The 17,275-nt window shown below is 44.3% G+C and overlaps 1 protein-coding gene across 1 annotated transcript; it reads left to right on the plus strand.

The window, feature by feature from the left end:
- The first annotated feature begins 10,062 nt into the window (after positions 1-10,062).
- Positions 10,063-16,825, plus strand: RBM15 (RNA binding motif protein 15). Its single transcript, XM_083358857.1, has 2 exons — positions 10,063-13,052; positions 16,455-16,825. Exon 1 carries the CDS (start codon positions 10,127-10,129, stop codon positions 12,983-12,985), a length of 2,859 nt encoding a protein of 952 aa, XP_083214983.1. The 5' UTR covers positions 10,063-10,126; the 3' UTR covers positions 12,986-13,052; positions 16,455-16,825.
- The last annotated feature ends 450 nt before the right edge of the window (positions 16,826-17,275 follow it).

A 17,275-nucleotide genomic window follows, 5' to 3' on the forward strand; every position in this document is an offset into this window, starting at 1 on the left:
CTGACACGAAACCCAAAGAACTCTAGCTGACAGGCCATAGATGTGGCTGAGGTGTGCAAGATGAATCAGGAATGATCTCTCCTAATGCTCCTTGCTCTATGCAACTCCATCTCCACCTGCTAATGACAGTTTGCCTGACTACCTTTGAACAGCAGTTTAGGGAGGGACCAAGATATCTAACTCTGTCCTTATGCTAGGCTGTTCCCAAAGCAGCTGTGGACCACAATGGAAAAAATACATGCCAGAGTTCCAAAATCATGCAAATGTGATTTCCCCATAGTTTTCACCCAGGGATTATTGCCACCAAAACTAGAACAAAGTATTGAAAATTCCCCTCTCCCCAACAAAGATGGCATTAAGTAAATGAAAGCATTACGAAGACAGTAGCTATAAAGTAATGATCCTGGATGTGTTGACAGGTTTATGCCAGTATGCCGGTTTTCAGAAATAACAAAAGTGGTATAAACAGCAGATAAACACAAACTTGTCAGCCGAATATAAAACTAATAAAGCTTAGAGTGACAGAGCTAGCAGCATATTACTGATGGAACATCTATCTCTTTTCCTAGTTTATAAAAAGTAAAGGTAAAGGTTCCCCCGCACATGCGTGCTAGTCGTTTCCGACTCTAGGGGCCGGTGCTCATCTCCGTTCCAAAGCCGAAGAGCCAGCGCTTGTCCGAGGACGTCTCCGTGGTCATGTGGCCGGCATGACTAGACACCAAAGGCGCACGGAACGCTGTTACCTTCCCACCGTAGTGGTCCCTATTTTTCTACTTGTATTTTTACGTGCTTTCGAACTGCTAGGTTGGCAGAAGCTGGGACGAGTAACAGGCGCTCACTCTGTTACGTGGCACTCGGGATTCGACCCGCCAAACTGCTGACCTTCTGATCGACAAACTCAGCATCCTAACCCACTGAGCCACCGCGTCCCTAGTTTATAGCTAAACATAAAACAGCTAAATCTGTAGAGGCACAGTGGCTCACTGGCACTGAGATGTTTTTTGCTCCATGGCAGAGTCCCCAGCACTGCATGGCAGAGTGAGCTCCTGTCACTTGTCTCAGCTTCTGTCCACTTAGCACTTGGAAAGCATGCTACGTGTGGGTAGATAAATAGGTATCACTTTGGTGGGAAATGTGGTGGCGTTTTGTGTGGATAGTCGGGCCCCTGCCAGTGCTGGACTTGCCCGGATTCGAGATCTGATTGCAAGGTAACATTGGTGGTGAAAGAAGGCCCAGGATAACTCTGCAGAATGCCACTTGTTTCTTATGAGCAGGTCTGCCCCCTGTGGTGCACTCTGGATATTCCGTGAGTATGAGCAGAACCGACTGGCCATCGTCAGCAGCCAAACAAACAACTACTTTGTAATAGTACTGTACTCTCCTGGTTAATGTAACAGTGCCATATGCTAAATAAACAAAGCTAAATCTTTGTTTAAAGAAGGGGTCAATTGGATTTTGAAAAGGTGTTAGGTTTGCATATCTAAGACCTGACCATTGTTTTGGAAAGTACCGGTCAAGCATTATGCAGCAGTTCTGGAGCAGGATTCTCTGCAGAAGCCTGGTGTCCAGTCTCTTCTTTACACCCCAGGCCAAAACATCCATGGAGGTTAGTGCTCGGTGATTTCAGGGAAGGAGGCCATACTTGGATCTGTATGGCAATTGCCAGTGCGGCACGCTAGATCAAACTAATAGCAAAAAAAAAAAGTGTTGAAGAAAATTAGAAGATTTAAATGGCTTCAGCGGTCTTTTGGAGAAGGCAGCATCGTGGAAACATGCTTAATGAAGATGGGAAATGTTTGTGCTGTTCCAGTTAGAATATCAGCATGAGTGCTAAGAGTCCTTCCAGGCAGATTCATCTTATATGGGTTATAAGGGGAGTTGAAGGATGCCTGCAGGATTTCTGGTAATTAATAAATAGTGTCCCTGCTGGATGTTCCACTGTAGCTAATAGGGAAGCTTTTATGTTGCTTTGTATGTTTACGTGTATGATAAACCAAGGAAGGTCACCTGCTTTGGGTGATGGGTCCTGGAATATCTCACCTTCAGAACTCATGGCAGGATATGTGGATGTTATTGTGATTTCTTTGTCCTATTTGCAGGAAATCTATAACTCCTGTTACTAGGATAATCCTCATGTGCTGGTCTTCTATAATATTGTGGCTTTCCTTTGGACTATTTTTAAAATTTCTGGTTGTACTTCTGGAACACCTCCTGGGCTCAGCTGAGCACCCACCAGTTCGGATAGCTATTCTGATTACATATTTCCATTCCAGTATAAGCATGGAATTTATTTGGTTAAAATAGCGGGACCTTCTGTATTGTTCTCTGAAGTAAACCATATTCATTTATTTTGTCCAAGCCTGTGTTAATGTCCTGACTACAGATAGTCCTCGATTTAGTGACAGCTCATTTAGTGACTGTTCAAAGTTACAACAGCACTGAAAAAATGACTTTATGACCATTTTTCACTTACGACTCTGGCAGAATCCCCAAGGTCACGTGGTTTATATTTGAATGCTTGGCAACCGGTTCACACTTATGATGGTTGCAGTGTCCTGGGGTCATGTTTTGCAACCTTCTGACAAGGGAAGTCAATGAAGAAGTCAGATTCACTTAACAACCATGTTACTAATTCAACAACTGCAGTGATTCACTTAAGAAATGTGGCAAAAAAAGTCATAAAATTGGGAACGACTCACAACAAATTTCTCATAAATTTTGGGCTCAGTTGTGGTCGTTGAGGACTACCTGTATTTCTCTTCACTGAGGGAATAACTACATTAGGGTTGGTTTCTTGCATATTAAAAGTCCAATATTCTGTCGTAAAGTGGGCAGCCAACAAATGTAATAAATAAATAAATATTGGACGGAAATAATGTAATCTTGTATTTTATTTTAGCAGAAAAGATCCTTCTATCCGGTGTATTAAATGCAAATGGAGGTGGGGTAATGTGGGGGAGAAGCAATAGTATTTAAATAAGAATGCTATATATCGTTCAAAAGAACTGTAAATACATTTATATAAGAATACAGTCTCAGTTCCATTGTGATCAAAGTCAGCTTTGTATGTTCCTCTGCTATGTCATCCTTCTCCAAACCCAATAAACCTGCTCAAAATAGAAATTAATGGAGGTTCTGTCAATGTGATTTCAAAATAGATTCATGGTAACCATTAATTCGTTTCTATGACACCCAGTCTGAGTATGCTCTTCTGCCTGACTCCCACACAGACTCTTAGTATATTGTTTGGATGAAAACAAGTTATATGGAAATGTGAAATGATCTGGCACTGATTTCTAACCCTAATACTTCTCAGGTTAAATCAACAAATGATTCCAATATAGACCTCATAATCTAACTCAGTGATAATATGTAATGTTGCTACTACACAAAGGTAATCTGATCACATTTTCATACCCTTGGTGGAGCAGTGGGCTAATGCCTCCTTAAGTAACACCAGTTGCCTGCAATTAGTGCAGGCTCGAGTCCCACCAGGCTCAAGGTTGACTCAGCCTTCCATCCTTCCGAGGTAGGTAAAATGAGGACCCAGATTGTTGGGGGCAATAAGCTGACTTTGTAATAATGCCGCTTGGGGTGTGTGTGAAAGCCCTAATAAGCAGGCATATACATAGAATGAAGGCTATTGCTAAGCACATTGGTTTGTGCTTAAATTGTAAGCCGCCCTGAGTCTTCGGAGAAGGGTGGGATATAAATGGGATTAAAATAAAATAAAAATACCATCAGTACTTTCAGTCCCCAAACTTCCAGGAGCACTATGAAGAAAATCTGTGATTATCTTTATTTCTGCATACCGTATTTTCCGGCATATAAGACGACCCGACGTATAAGACAACCCCAAACTTTTAAGAAGATTTTCAAGGTTTTTCGTCTTATATGCCAGAAAATACTTACATGCCCTGCCCTCCCTGTCCGTCGCAGAGGAGGCGAAGGCCCGACTGGCCCCGCCGGCCCTCCCGCTGCTCCCGCGCTTCTGCCGGCCCCTGAGGCGCAGCGTTTCCCGGGTGGCAGGCAGCGCCGGAGGGCAGCCGCCACCCCGCCACGGCCAGCGCCCCTCCTGCTTCCCCCCCCCAGGCCTTGAAGTTAAACTTCTCCCATTGGGCGCAGGGTGGGGCAGCTCCGCCCGCAGCCTCTTTTTTAGAACTCGTGCCGCTTCCCTCTCACCGTCGGCCGAGGTGCGCTCGGCCCGGGCTCCCGGTCCCTCTTCCCGGCCGGCTTCCCGCCCTGCGCCTCATGGAGCTGGACTGGGCGTGCAGCCTCTCAGTGTGGCTGCTTTTCCTGGGCAGCCTGGCGGTGCGGCTCCTGCGCTCGGACCTGTTGCTGAGCTGGCGGCGGCTGCTGCGCGTGGGGCTGCTGGCCGTCCTGCAGGCGCACGGCCAGGCCGTCCTGCCGCTGCCCCTCAGCGCCACGCTCATGGCGGCTGCCTGCTGGCTCGTCTCAGCCAGCACCGCCCGGCGGAAGTGCATCCCCGCGGGGGGGAGAGCGGTGCTGGTGACAGGTGAGTCCGGTGGGCGCGAGGCCCTCCCCTCGGGCCAAGAGCCGACAGGCAGCGCCGCCTTCGCGTGGGGAGAGCCGCCCGACACTCCCACCCAGCCATGTCCCGGAGCCGCGCCGGAGATAGTTCGGTTGCGCAGGGTGGCCCGGCCCGGGCGGGGTCCTGGAGAGCCAAGGGCCCCAGGCCCGCTCCATCCTCCCCGCGTCAGGACTGAGCCTGGTCTCCGTGCTCGCCGGAACCAAGTGGAGGATGCTGGCGGCGGGCGGGCGCTCCCTCCCCGATCCGCCGGAGAGCGTCTCCCAAAGCGCAGCTTCTGGCGGCCGGGAGTCCGTCGGCCTGGTCGCTGGCGAGCTGGCCCGCGGCTAGGGCCGGGGCCCAGGAACCGGTAGCCGGGTGCGGGTGGGGGGAAGTAAAGCCGGGCGCGGGCTTCTGTGGCTGGTTGCAAGACTGGATGCGGGCGTCTGCTGGGAGAGATAGGGGGTAGCAGGGCGCGCTCTGCTTATGGTCAGATGCCGCTTGGGGGAGGGGGAGGGGCTTCCTGCCACTCCCGGGGTCTGGCGTTTGCAAGGGGGAGGGGAAGGGGCTTAGAGGGGGTGGGAAGGGAGAGTCACGATGGAGGGGGGACTGGACTAAGGAGGCTTGAAGTTGCTTTGCAAGAACGGGGACACTCGACTGATTTATGTTTTTTTCCGGCGTATAAGACGACCCGGCGTATAAGACGACCCTCCAACTTTTGAGAAGATTTTCATGGGTTAAAAAGTTGTCTTATACGCCGGAAAATACGGTACTTGAAATGTTGAAATCAAAAAGCAAATCAGTCCTTACCTCAGTTGTTAGAATAACAAAAAATCAGATCACCACCAGTCCTTGCACTTACGACCACCAGAGCACCCCCATCAATATTTTGGTGCTTGGCAACTGGTGTGTATTTATAATGGTTGCAGCATCCTAGGATCACATGATCGCCATTTGTGCCCTTCCCAATGAGGTGAAACTGGATTCACTTAACAACTGTGTGATTCATTTAATTGCAGCAATTTGTTTAAGAATCATGGCGAAAAAGGTCATTAAAATCAATATAACTCATTTAATAATCGCTTTGCTTAGAAACAGAAATTCTGGTCCCAACTGAAGGCTTACCCATACTTAACAATTTAAACTCTTTATTTGGTTGAGCTACTACGGATAAACTGCCATGCTGCCAACTAGCATTTCTCTTACAAAATTTCTAACTCAGCTGGGTGGCCAGCAGAGGCAAAAACCTCCTCCAAAAGAGAAGCAGAGTCACGCTATCTCAACAAGGAACCTAGCTTGGCAACCATATCAACCTTGCCTAGAAATAAATCTTTCCAGCTAACTCTTGTTCACATCACTGAAAGAAGAGGTGCACAGCTGGCACATATTAAATAATAATTAATAAATAAAATAATAAAGGCTAATAAAACTAAGAGACAGTTTGGTGTACAGGAGTGGTCAATGCACCAAGATAGAAACCAGGAGACCGTGAGTTCTACTGCCACCTTAGGTACAAAAGCCAGCTGGGTGACCTTGGGCCTAGGAAGGATGACAAACTCCTTCTGAAAAACCTTGCAAAACTGTAGGGCAGTCACTAGGAGCCAGAAACTGAGGCACACACATATGCAAAACACCTGTCTCCCCCCAAAAAACTTTAAAATATTGCCTAGAAGACTTTATTAGTAAATGCCTATTTGAATAAAGCTATTTTATTTCTGTGTATAAAAAACCATACAGAAAAATTAAGCAAATGTCTACAATGAAACCATGACAAAGCCTTGATACAACTACTAAGAAAATTTACTTCTCTTAGTTTAGCTTCTCTTAGACTTTCTACTGATAGTATAAAGTGAGTCTCCCAAAACTGATTTTAAAACTGCATCTTTTGATTAATAGAAAATATTACTTTTTCCAAAATAGATCAAACATTTGTGACAACCATTTCTTAACATTTGGAAGAATCTCTTTTTTTCAGTATATCAGTATATTCCTGATAAACAGATTCCAAAGGTATATAATTCATTAAAATATTTAGCAATTAAACATTTTCCCAGAAATCTACTTATGAACACTAATTAACTATGGCATTCCAAATGATATCAAATGATCATGGTCAGTGAACCCTCAATTTTATATCTACAACATAGAAAATCTGATATCCATTCTTTCAAATATTCTTGTCGGGGATACTAGTACACCCTAAATACATTTTTGATGAATAATCTCAAATCTTTTGATGTCATTTTAAATTTTTATGAATTCACTGATGCAGCATTATCTGAGATTCTATTTTTAGTGCAGGTTTGAAATAGTATCCATACTTTAATAATATTCACCTAAAAATATTCTTGAGCTATTGATAAAATAACTAGGAAGTAGGAAGGAAGCCATGTCTTCCCAATGACAGCCTTGAAGATTGCTTCTTTGCATAGCAACATAAGAAGAGTAATTCATTTCCCAATACTCCTTGAAGATTGATGGTTGCTTCTATAGGCATCTTTACTATAGGCATCTCTACTAATCCACCTGCTGTGAATCTTCTCTCCTTGGCCAATGCAATGTGAATCTCAGGCACAGCAGGATAATTTGGAGGGAATGTTTCTTGGAGAAGTAACCATCAACCCTGTTTACTCAGAATCGTTGCATGGTGTTGGAAAATTAGGCTAGTTGGCCCCAATTTTCTCCTCCCTTCATTTTATTACTCAAGTAGAAGGAAGCAGTTTCTCTGAGGATAAGTAAACAAGAGAAATGGCTGGCAGCTCATAATCTGCACTAGAAACTTTAACTTTAGAAAGATGTAGCTAATAGTTATCCCAGTTACAAACAACTAACTTGTGAAAATCATGAATATGAGTCTGCCAAATAAAATTGTTCTGGTAATCTCATTAAAGAGGGTAAAAATAACATCAAAGCCGAGTGTTTTGCATCTTATGCATTACTTCCATTTTGTGTTTGAGTTAGTCTGGACTCCTGGAATCTACATGGACAAGTCCCTCAGTTCTTTCAGCACCAATTTTCCTTGGCTTTTTTTCTAGGGATTAACTGGTGATTAACAACTTAATTTGTGCCTAAGGCAGGACTAGAACTCTGTCTCCCAGTTTCTAGCCCTGTAATTCTATCCACTTTAACCAAACTGGCTTTTACTTCCATACTTCGTTAATTTCAGCAAATGTTTATTAAAAAAGTGCAAGTACTGCAGTACTTTATACATCTGCTCATTTAAAATAATAACATTGTATAACAGCAACATGTGGGGTTCTAAATCAAGAATAGAATATCTTTGTCATTGTGTAACACAATGAAACTAAGCGCTGTCCACAGTGCACACTACTCACAAAACCACAAATAAGAGCATACATGATTGCACCTAATATTGCACTTCAACGTTGCACTACGCAGAATTTAATATGGTTACAGCTCTCTAAGATAAAAACTATTTTTCAGCCTATTTGCCTTTGTTTTTATTATCTTGTACTGTCTGCCAGATGATAATAGTTCAAAAAAAAGAATGTCCAGGATGAGATGAGTCTTTAAGAGTGTTTTGAGCTTTCCTAAGACAGCGGGAACTGTACAGTTCGTCGGGGGAGGGGAGGGGGCAGTCAATAATCCTTTGGGTGATGGTAATGACCTTCTGGAGTGTTTTCCTATCTGCTACTGTGCACTTTACAAACCACACACAAATGTAATAGGTTAGAATGCTCTCTATGGAGCAATGGTAGAAGGTCATCAGCAGTTTTTAATTCAGTTGTTTCCTGAGAAGTCTCCAGAAATATAATCTCTGCCAAGCCTTCTTAACCAATGCTATAACATGAGCACTCCAGGTCAGGTCCTCCTTTATGGTAACACCCCAAAACCTAAAGCTAGACACTCATTCTACATGGTCTCCGCTGATGATCAGGGGGCTGAATGTCTGATCTATTCCTCCTGTAATCTACCTTACACTCCTTGCTCTTAGTGGTGTTGAGAACCCAATTATTTGTGTCTGCGCCACAAGAGCAACCGTTCCACCTCATCCCTGTAGGCAGACTCATCATTCCCCTTGGAGATAAGCCCCACCGCTGTTGTTTGTAAGCAAACTAATAAAGACAGTTCTGTGATTTAGACTTCTGTTGTTTTAGTCTTCTAAAATTTCCAATTTTTGCATGGAAATTGTACAAATAAATTAATAATTTCTAGGCCACGGTATCCTGTTCTCCAAAGGATATAGGAACCTGCAGTTCATTCTCTTTTTAGCGTTGTAGTCATATTTTTTTTCCAGCAAGCCACTGTTGTTGTTTTTTTAAATTTATTTGCAAATGCTCTACTTGTTACGGCCATTTAATGAGGTCTGCGGATTTAATGAACGAGATTTCCGAGAACACCCAACAAAACTACTTTAATAAGCCGAAAACCCAATTTCGTCCAGGAAACCACCCATGAGCGACTGGATATTTATCCCCGGCGCGGTGCTTTCTGTCTTCCATGTGCTTTGATATTCTTCCTGCGTTTAACCCTTTGTAAGTCGCCCAGAGTGGTCCGGCGAAGAAGCGGACTCGGGAAACTTAATTTGAAAGGACTCCGGGTAAGAAAGCTCTTTTGGACGAGGTTCCGTGATGAGAGGAAAGCAGACTCGGATCCCCTCCGTTCCTTCTTCGCGAGATCCGATTAAGCCAGCGTTTCTCAGTCTCAGCAACCAAGATGGGTGAACATCAATTTCCAGAATTTCCTCCCTAGCACTGGGTGGAGAAATGACCTGGCTGGCGGGGGAATTCTGGGAGTTGAAGTCCACACATCTTAAAAATTGCCGAGGCTGAGAAACACTTCCCGCCTAGGCCAGGGGTAGGCAACCTCGGCTCTTTTATGACTCGTGGACTTCAACTCCCAGAATTCCTGAGCCAGCTGGCTCAGGAATTCTGGGAGTTGAAGTCCACGAGTCATAAAAGAGCCGAGGTTGCCTACCCCTGGCCTAGGCGAACACACGCCGGAAGTCGCTAGGAGATATAAAACAGGAATGATATCCACGCGACAAATCTTTTCCCGCCTAAGTTAAAGAAGTCGAAGGTGCGTCCCATGCAGACGCCAAACAAACGACCAACTGAAGCCACTGCCCTCCCCCCGCCCCATCTCCCGCCATTTCTTTAGTCTGTCAAAACCAACGTTCCCACGTGGTCTGGGCACTTTCGCGCGGGTTGAAGCCAGCGAGGAGACTGAGGCCTTCTCTAGAAAAACCGTCAATGAGAGCGTGGAGTGTGTGTGTGTGTGTGTGGGGGAGAAACAAAGAATTGGGATTCTTGCTTCAGCCAATGGGATGGAAGTTCTTCCAGTTCGGCCCATTACCGCTCAAGAAATCGATGACTGATTGGCGATTCCTCCAACGGCCTAGTGAAAGTATGGTAGGAAGGCGGTATTTCCGTTTCCGGTGCTTTGAGCGCTTCCGATTCTACGCTTTCCTTCACCGACAGCTCCTTTGTGCAATGAACACGATGTGCTCCGATTAAACTGTCCAATGCCTGCCCGGTGGGCGGAGTTCCAGCCTGCCGGAAGGTTCCAAGATGGCGGCGTGTGCGTGAGGCGCGATACTCCGCGCGCGGTTCCCTCTTGCTTGGCGCGCTTGCCGCCATGAAGGGCAAGGAGCGCTCGCCGGCCAAGGCCAAACGGTCCCGCGGTGGCGAGGATTCTTCTTCTTCGGTGCGGAGCGAGAGGAGCAATAAGAAGCCCAGCAACGGCGGTGGGAAATCTGCGGGCGGCGGCTCGAGTGAGGGCGGTGGCGGCGGCGGCGGCGGCGGCAGTAGTCGGCGGAGCCTTCATTTGGAAAAAGCCAGCCGGGCCAGCAGCCGTGAATATGAATCGGCCGCGGTGGGGGTCTCCGGGAGCGGCGGCGGCGGGAGCCGCCACGGCTACAGCGGGAACAACAACAGCAGCAGCAAAAATGCGGAGTCTTCCTCCTCCTCGCGTGGCGGCAGCAGCAGCCGCGGCGGCGCCGATTCCCGCGCGCTCCCCTCCGACTCCGGCAGCGGCAGTGAGTACAAGACGCTGAAGATCAGCGAGCTGGGCTCGGCGCTGAGCGACGAGGCGATCGAAGACGGGCTCTTCCACGAGTTCAAGCGCTTCGGAGACGTCAGCGTCAAGATCAGCCGCCTCCCGCCGGGGACCGGCTCTGGCGACGAGCGGGTGGCCTTTGTTAATTTCCGCCGCCCTGAGGATGCCCGAGCTGCCAAGCATGCTCGCGGCCGCTTGGTCCTCTACCATCGGCCTCTGAAGATCGAGGCCGTTTATGTAGGGGGCGGCAGCAGCGGAGGGGGAAGCAGCCGGCGACGCAGCAGTCGTTCCCCCGCCCTTTTGGACAAGGAGTCTCCTTATGGGTCCTCAGCAGTGGGTGTGGCGGGGGCCTCTCCCGCCACTCTCAGGCACCCTGCCACTGGAGCCACTCAGAGGGCCCTCTCTCCTGCTGGGGGAGGGGCAGGCTTAGGGTACAGAGACTTCCGATTGCAACAGCTTGCCCTTGGTCGTCTGCCCCCACCGCCTCTGCCCCGGGAGCTGGAAAGAGAACGCGACTATAGTAGCTTCTATGATCGGGTGAGGCCCGCGTACAGTCTCGATCGAGTTGCCGGAGTGGCAGCTGCTGCCTTTCGTGGGGTTGGTACAGGGACAGCCACTGAGGAGGAGATCAGTCCTGAAGATGACCAGAGAGCTAATCGCACCCTTTTTCTGGGTAATTTGGATATAACGGTTACAGAGTCAGACCTTCGTAGGGCTTTTGATCGCTTTGGGGTTATCACTGAAGTGGATATTAAGAGGCCATCCCGGGGTCAAACTAGCACGTACGGATTTCTTAAGTTTGAGAACTTGGATATGGCCCACCGAGCTAAGCTGGCCATGTCTGGTAAAGTGCTCTTGCGCAATCCTATTAAAATTGGCTATGGTAAAGCAACCCCCACCACGAGACTCTGGGTGGGTGGCCTGGGACCATGGGTACCGTTGGCTGCTCTTGCCAGGGAGTTTGATCGCTTTGGTACTATTCGTACTATTGATTATCGTAAAGGTGACTCATGGGCCTATATCCAATATGAGAGTTTGGATGCTGCACAAGCTGCTTGTACGCACATGCGTGGCTTTCCTTTGGGTGGGCAGGATCGTCGCCTGCGTGTGGACTTTGCTGACACTGAGCATCGGTATCAACAGCCCTATTTGCAGCCATTGCCACTTCCACCCCCTACTCACTATGAGCTAGTAGCAGAAACATCAGCTTTTGGAGCACATCGTGGAGCCCCACCAGATCCACTCCGAGGTGCCCGGGATAGAACACCACCACTGCTCTACAGTGACCGTGACAGAGACTTATATGCTGAAACAGAATGGGTGCCTCCTCCACCTCCAGTTCGGGACCGAGGCAACCGAGCAACTGTTTATGATACACTTGAAAGTCTGGAACGGCGTCGAGATGGTTGGTCTCTAGAAAGAACTCGTGGGGAAAGGGAGCTTGGTAGCAGTAGTAGAGACCCACCTAGGAAGCGAAGGCTAGTGGAGGATGGGGGTCGACATTTGGACCGATCACCAGATAGTGAACGTTCATCTTCATCTCGTAAGCGTCACTGCCCTGCTGTAGCATCTCCTCAAGATCGTAGTCCTGAAACAAGCTTAATCAGAGACCGTTATAATACTGATATTGATCGCCCCACTTCTCGCTTACTCTTGTTGGATCGTCCTTCACCAGTCAGAGAGCCACGTAAGGGGAGTTTGGAGAGAGGCCAGAGTGAGAAGCGGGAACATAAGAGTTTGGTGGAAAAAGAAAGAAAACATCGCACACTTGCATCAGCTGCCATCCAAGAGTGCAAGAGTCCAGCTAAAAAGGATGAGCATACTTCTGAAGGGAACAATAGCAGTGGATCTCGGCTGAAGCCACCTCAAAAGCAGCAACAGCAGGATGGAACTTCAAAATCGGGATCATCTACCAAACTCTGCCTAGCCTGGCAAGGAATGCTTCTGTTGAAGAACAGCAATTTTCCATCAAACATGCACCTACTTCAAGGTGACCTCAGCGTAGCTAGCAATCTGCTGGTGGAAGGAACAACTGGTGGCAAAGTGGCCCAACTAAAGATAACACAGCGTCTTCGTTTGGACCAGCCCAAGTTGGATGAAGTTACCCGCCGTATCAAAGTAGCAGGACCCAATGGATATGCTATTCTACTTGCTGTGCCTGGTACCACAGACAACCGTGCCTCATCTGGGGCTGGTGAAGCTAATACCACCTCTACCCAGCGACCATTAAGAAACCTGGTGTCCTATCTTAAACAAAAACAGGCAGCTGGAGTGATAAGCCTCCCAGTAGGAGGCAACAAAGACAAAGAAAACAGTGGGGTCTTGCATGCTTTCCCCCCCTGTGATTTTTCTCAGCAGTTCCTGGATTCTACAGCAAAGGCCCTGGCTAAATCGGAGGATGACTATTTGGTCATGATCATTGTTCGTGGTGCATCTTAAAGTCCTAATGCTTTCTTGTGCTTATCCTGCTGCTTCATACAACTCCCCCTCCTCCAGTGTCTGCCAGGTGCTAAGCTTTAGCCAACACCCTAAGTATAATTTTAGATCTGTAGTTACTGTTATTTTCCCTTTATCTTCTATAAACTCTAGAGAGCAAATATATTAACTGTTCACTAGGCTACCCTCAACTGTCTTGCTAGTGACAGCATAGTAAGAAGGGATGGTCTGCTTTCACTAAAATGAAACATTGAACAAGCTTGCCTCCCTCTTCTTTTTTTATCTTTTAACTTGTCCTTGTTCATTTCACAACTTTAAAGTAGGTATAAAACCTTTTCCTACACTTAAATTCTAAATTGCCATACTTAAAACATTCATGGCTCATGCCCATTCTGAGCCTTGCAGCTTCCATAAAACTATAGATATAATTTCAGAATAATTCCTAGTTTAAAAAATGTAAAATCGAATTGAATTAACTCATGGTTGAGTCCCTGATACAGCTGATATTAAGCCTTCATGGTGCACTGTATTTTTTTTAATTGGGTTTTCAGGTTTTGTTCCCAAATTTGGAAAAATGCATACTCTTGGAAGAATGTTTCTAAATGGTATTTTGCTTTATTGTTGATTTTTTAAAATATGTTTGCATTTAAGGGTGGTAGTTTTAATGAGAGCTTTACTATAACCCATGAACATCGTGAACTTCTGCATTCAAGAAGCAGGTGGTTTACTGGTGTCATTGTTCTTATTACCTATTGCTAATTGTTAATAGGCACAATGAATTCTAAAGTATAACTTGGAAATGCAAATTTCAAAGTTGGCACTTAATTTTTGCAAAAAGTTCTGCCATAAAACCATCTCAATTATTCTATCCCTGTGGAAATAGAAAAATAGATTACCTGCTTAATATTTTTCAGGTAAAATATAATAGGCATTATGCAAGGTTTTATAGTCTGGTTTGCACTGTTTTAATCTTGACACTTTTGCATTTACCTTGTATTTCTAAATGTTGGGGAAGCAATTCAGTTTACTAAAAGAACATAATTCATTTGAAAGCAAGCCTTTAAAGGCAGTTCTTATTTTTAAAAAAATATGTGATAAGACTTAGGAAAGAATCAAGTTTAAATGTGTGGCTTTTTGCTTGGTCTCTTTTCTGGTCCAATATTTTTGTTCATTTGTAAAGCCGCTGTACAGTAACAATAAGTTTCTCATGTGTAAACCAATTCTTAAGTTTGAATAAGTACAATTAGTTGAAAAGTGGCTTAGTGAAACACTGCTCAGTGAAATAATATTGGGAAATGTCCTATTCTTAAAGTATTTTTTCCAAGTAGAGCCTCACTTCTGAAACAATCACACCCTTTCAGTTTTTAAGAATGTGGGTATAGTAACCTAAATCCCACAATTCTGAAATACAAATTGAAAATATAAATTGTTCCGTAATAAATGAAACTAGGAACTGTGAACCAAATTAAATCTAGCCACTATTATAGGCAGAGTCACTAAGACAGATTTATGTTGCCTGTATGGCATAACATAAATATTGGATTATCCATATTACTGCATTTGTAAATGCAGTATGCTCGTAGCTAAACAAAGCATTTTCTTAGTGTATTTATTTGAAGAGGGAATTTGCTCTGTGTTGAACTAATATATTCATTTAAAAGCCATCGTATTTTTTGAAAATCTTTAATCAGATTCGAAAGTCAAACTTGTTGGCAATAGTATACATACTGATATGCTCTCCTTGTTAAAAAAAGATCCTACAGAACTTGAATTTGAGGTAAATTGAACATTCTGGCATTTTAGGCAACTTTTGGGAACTGGTGTTGGAAAACCCTACACCATGGATTTCTTTTTCTATTTTAATTGAAAATTACGTTCAATGCTGCTTGTCATGATTTGAACTAGGTAAAGGAAATGTGAAATGGGCAGTTTTACAAACCCTTATCTAAGAGGTTTTTTTTTTTAAAGAAGATAGTCCATTGGTAGCTATAGAAAGAAAAAGAATATTAGGAGTCCAATTTAGACTAAAATGCTAACCAACGTTGGATGGCACAGCACTTAGTTATAGATGCTATAGCAATGAATTATATGCTTTTCTTGTATTAGGATAATAGCAGTGCAATTATTCATTTGAGCCAACCTCCAACGCTTCAGCATAGCAAAAGTTAAGTTTTGTGACACATCTGCATGGGAAAAAAGAGGATTGTGATCTTTTGTATATGGTATTATGAAGCTTTAGAGCAATGTATATTTGAATGCTGCACATGACCAGAAATTAGTTTCCAGAGGTACAACATAAGGATGGAGAATGTGTCTTTTCCTGAGAGTCACTTAATATCACTTTTGGGGGAGCTGGATAGGAAAATCTTAACTGGCATGTTGTCTTTAGGATTTAAATTCTAAAATGGGAAACTTAAGAGGTTGGGTTTTTCCCTCCCCCCTTAAAGTTAACTAGGAGTTTTGCATTTTGACAGTTCATCATACATGGTTGGCTGTCAGTGGAGTATCATTTTAAGGCTACCTCATTTACCAGGATCCACTTTTGCGTTTATACAATTGCCTCCCAATTTGGATTATCAAAATTTGAAACATTGGGAGGTAAGATTAGCATTTTTAAAACCAATATATTTAGTCTTTTAGTCTTTTCTTCCAAAGTTATATAAGGGGGAAAGGAAAAAACCTTCCTTAGGAATTTAAGCAAGTAGTAGAAGTTTGATTATGTTTTTAAGAAATGTAGGAATGTATCTGAAAGATCAGTCATTGGATAAAAATGGAAAAGTTAAGGGTAGCCACTTAAGCATACAAAAGAATAATCCTGATTGTAGGGTGCCTGATTGAATGGCTTGGAAAATGAAAAAAATATTGTAAAATAATTCGATGTATGTTAATTTTTTTGCCTTAGATTTTTTTCCCATAAAGTAAACAACAGCTGCTCCAGATGTGTCACTGAGGATAAATATCTCCCTTTGCATTAACCAAATTAAAGTATTTTGGAACAACTAGAAAAAGTCACAGATGTGGGACGAAGAGAATCCAATGCATATTTTAGCTAGTTTTCTCCTATAAGTAAAGAGTCTGTAGTTGGAGATAACATAGCAATGTGAAAAAAATATACTGACAAACAGAACACTAAAGTTCATGTTCTCGTTTGACTTTTTGAAAGTGAGGGAAATGGTGTGAATTGTGAAAATTCAGTTGATTTTTCTCCTGTAATGTTTTTTTTACTAGTACAGCTGATTTTCTCCCCCAATCTGCAACCTATATTTTAACTCCCTGAACTACTATTTGTGCATTTATATACAGATGTTAATTCATTTCAAAAGCTTTGTGCCAGTGAAGGGTGATTGGTGCTTTCAAACATTACCTAGAACATTAATAGCCTTGTAGTTTGAACAGTTATCTGTAAATGTAGGAAGAAGACAGATCTCTTGTCAACATTTGTACTGAATAACCTCTTCTTTCCTCCTGAAAGCAAGGCTAGTGAAGTGCTGAAGACCACAAGGGATTCCAAACTCTAATGGACCTTTGCGAAGAAAAGCGTTGGCTTATGTGGAATTTACATGGGCCTCATGGAAGAAAGCTTATCTGTTTAGTATTTGTGCATTTTACTAAAATGCCAGCTTAAAAAGTTGTGTATCTGCTATTTGTGATGACAATGCCCATGTTTTTAAGTGGAAAATTGACCTCTTTGCTTTGTGCTGTGTACACAAGATTTCTGCAAAAGTAAAGGAAAAAAAAACCTTTTTATGGCTCACACAGCTTAAAATAGCTGTCACTCAAAACATGCGCTCACAGTCGAGCTGATTTTGTTTCATTCTAAATAAATTGTTTCTTTTGAGGAAAGTGGTTTTTCTGCCTGGAAATGAATTGACGACAAACCTTTGACCCCCTTTGTTTGCAGCTGTGGGGGTACTTTACAACTGCTCCTGCTGCTCCTTCTCCTCGATCTGATAGTTGTGGGTCTCAGACAAGAAACAGGGAAAACTTCGCTTTGATATTGACCATCCTTTATATCAGATCTGAAGAAATCTAGTTTGTTGTGTTGCTGTGTCCTCTTGTGTACGGTGAATGGGGATCAATGGCTGCTATCTCCTCATCTTTACGAGGAAATGGTGCTGTTGCTGGCATGCAAGAAGCAGGGAGAGCATCTTAAGTCTCAGAACAGTGTACAGATCTGGGACTTTGTTGATTTTGAAGAGCTGGAGTTCCTGAATTTTAAGTTCTTGATTTGTTTTGTTCACCTAACTTGTTTGGCCTTAGTTCTGATTTTAATTTGAAGAAAGTTTGAAATTG

Source organism: Vipera ursinii, assembly GCF_947247035.1.
Source record: "Vipera ursinii genome assembly, chromosome: 3".
Taxonomy (NCBI): domain Eukaryota; kingdom Metazoa; phylum Chordata; class Lepidosauria; order Squamata; family Viperidae; genus Vipera; species Vipera ursinii.

Bases quoted from the DNA above. Each gene is read 5' to 3' on its own strand.
- RBM15 (XM_083358857.1), top strand. From the start codon at position 10,127: ATGAAGGGCAAGGAGCGCTCGCCGGCCAAGGCCAAACGGTCCCGCGGT.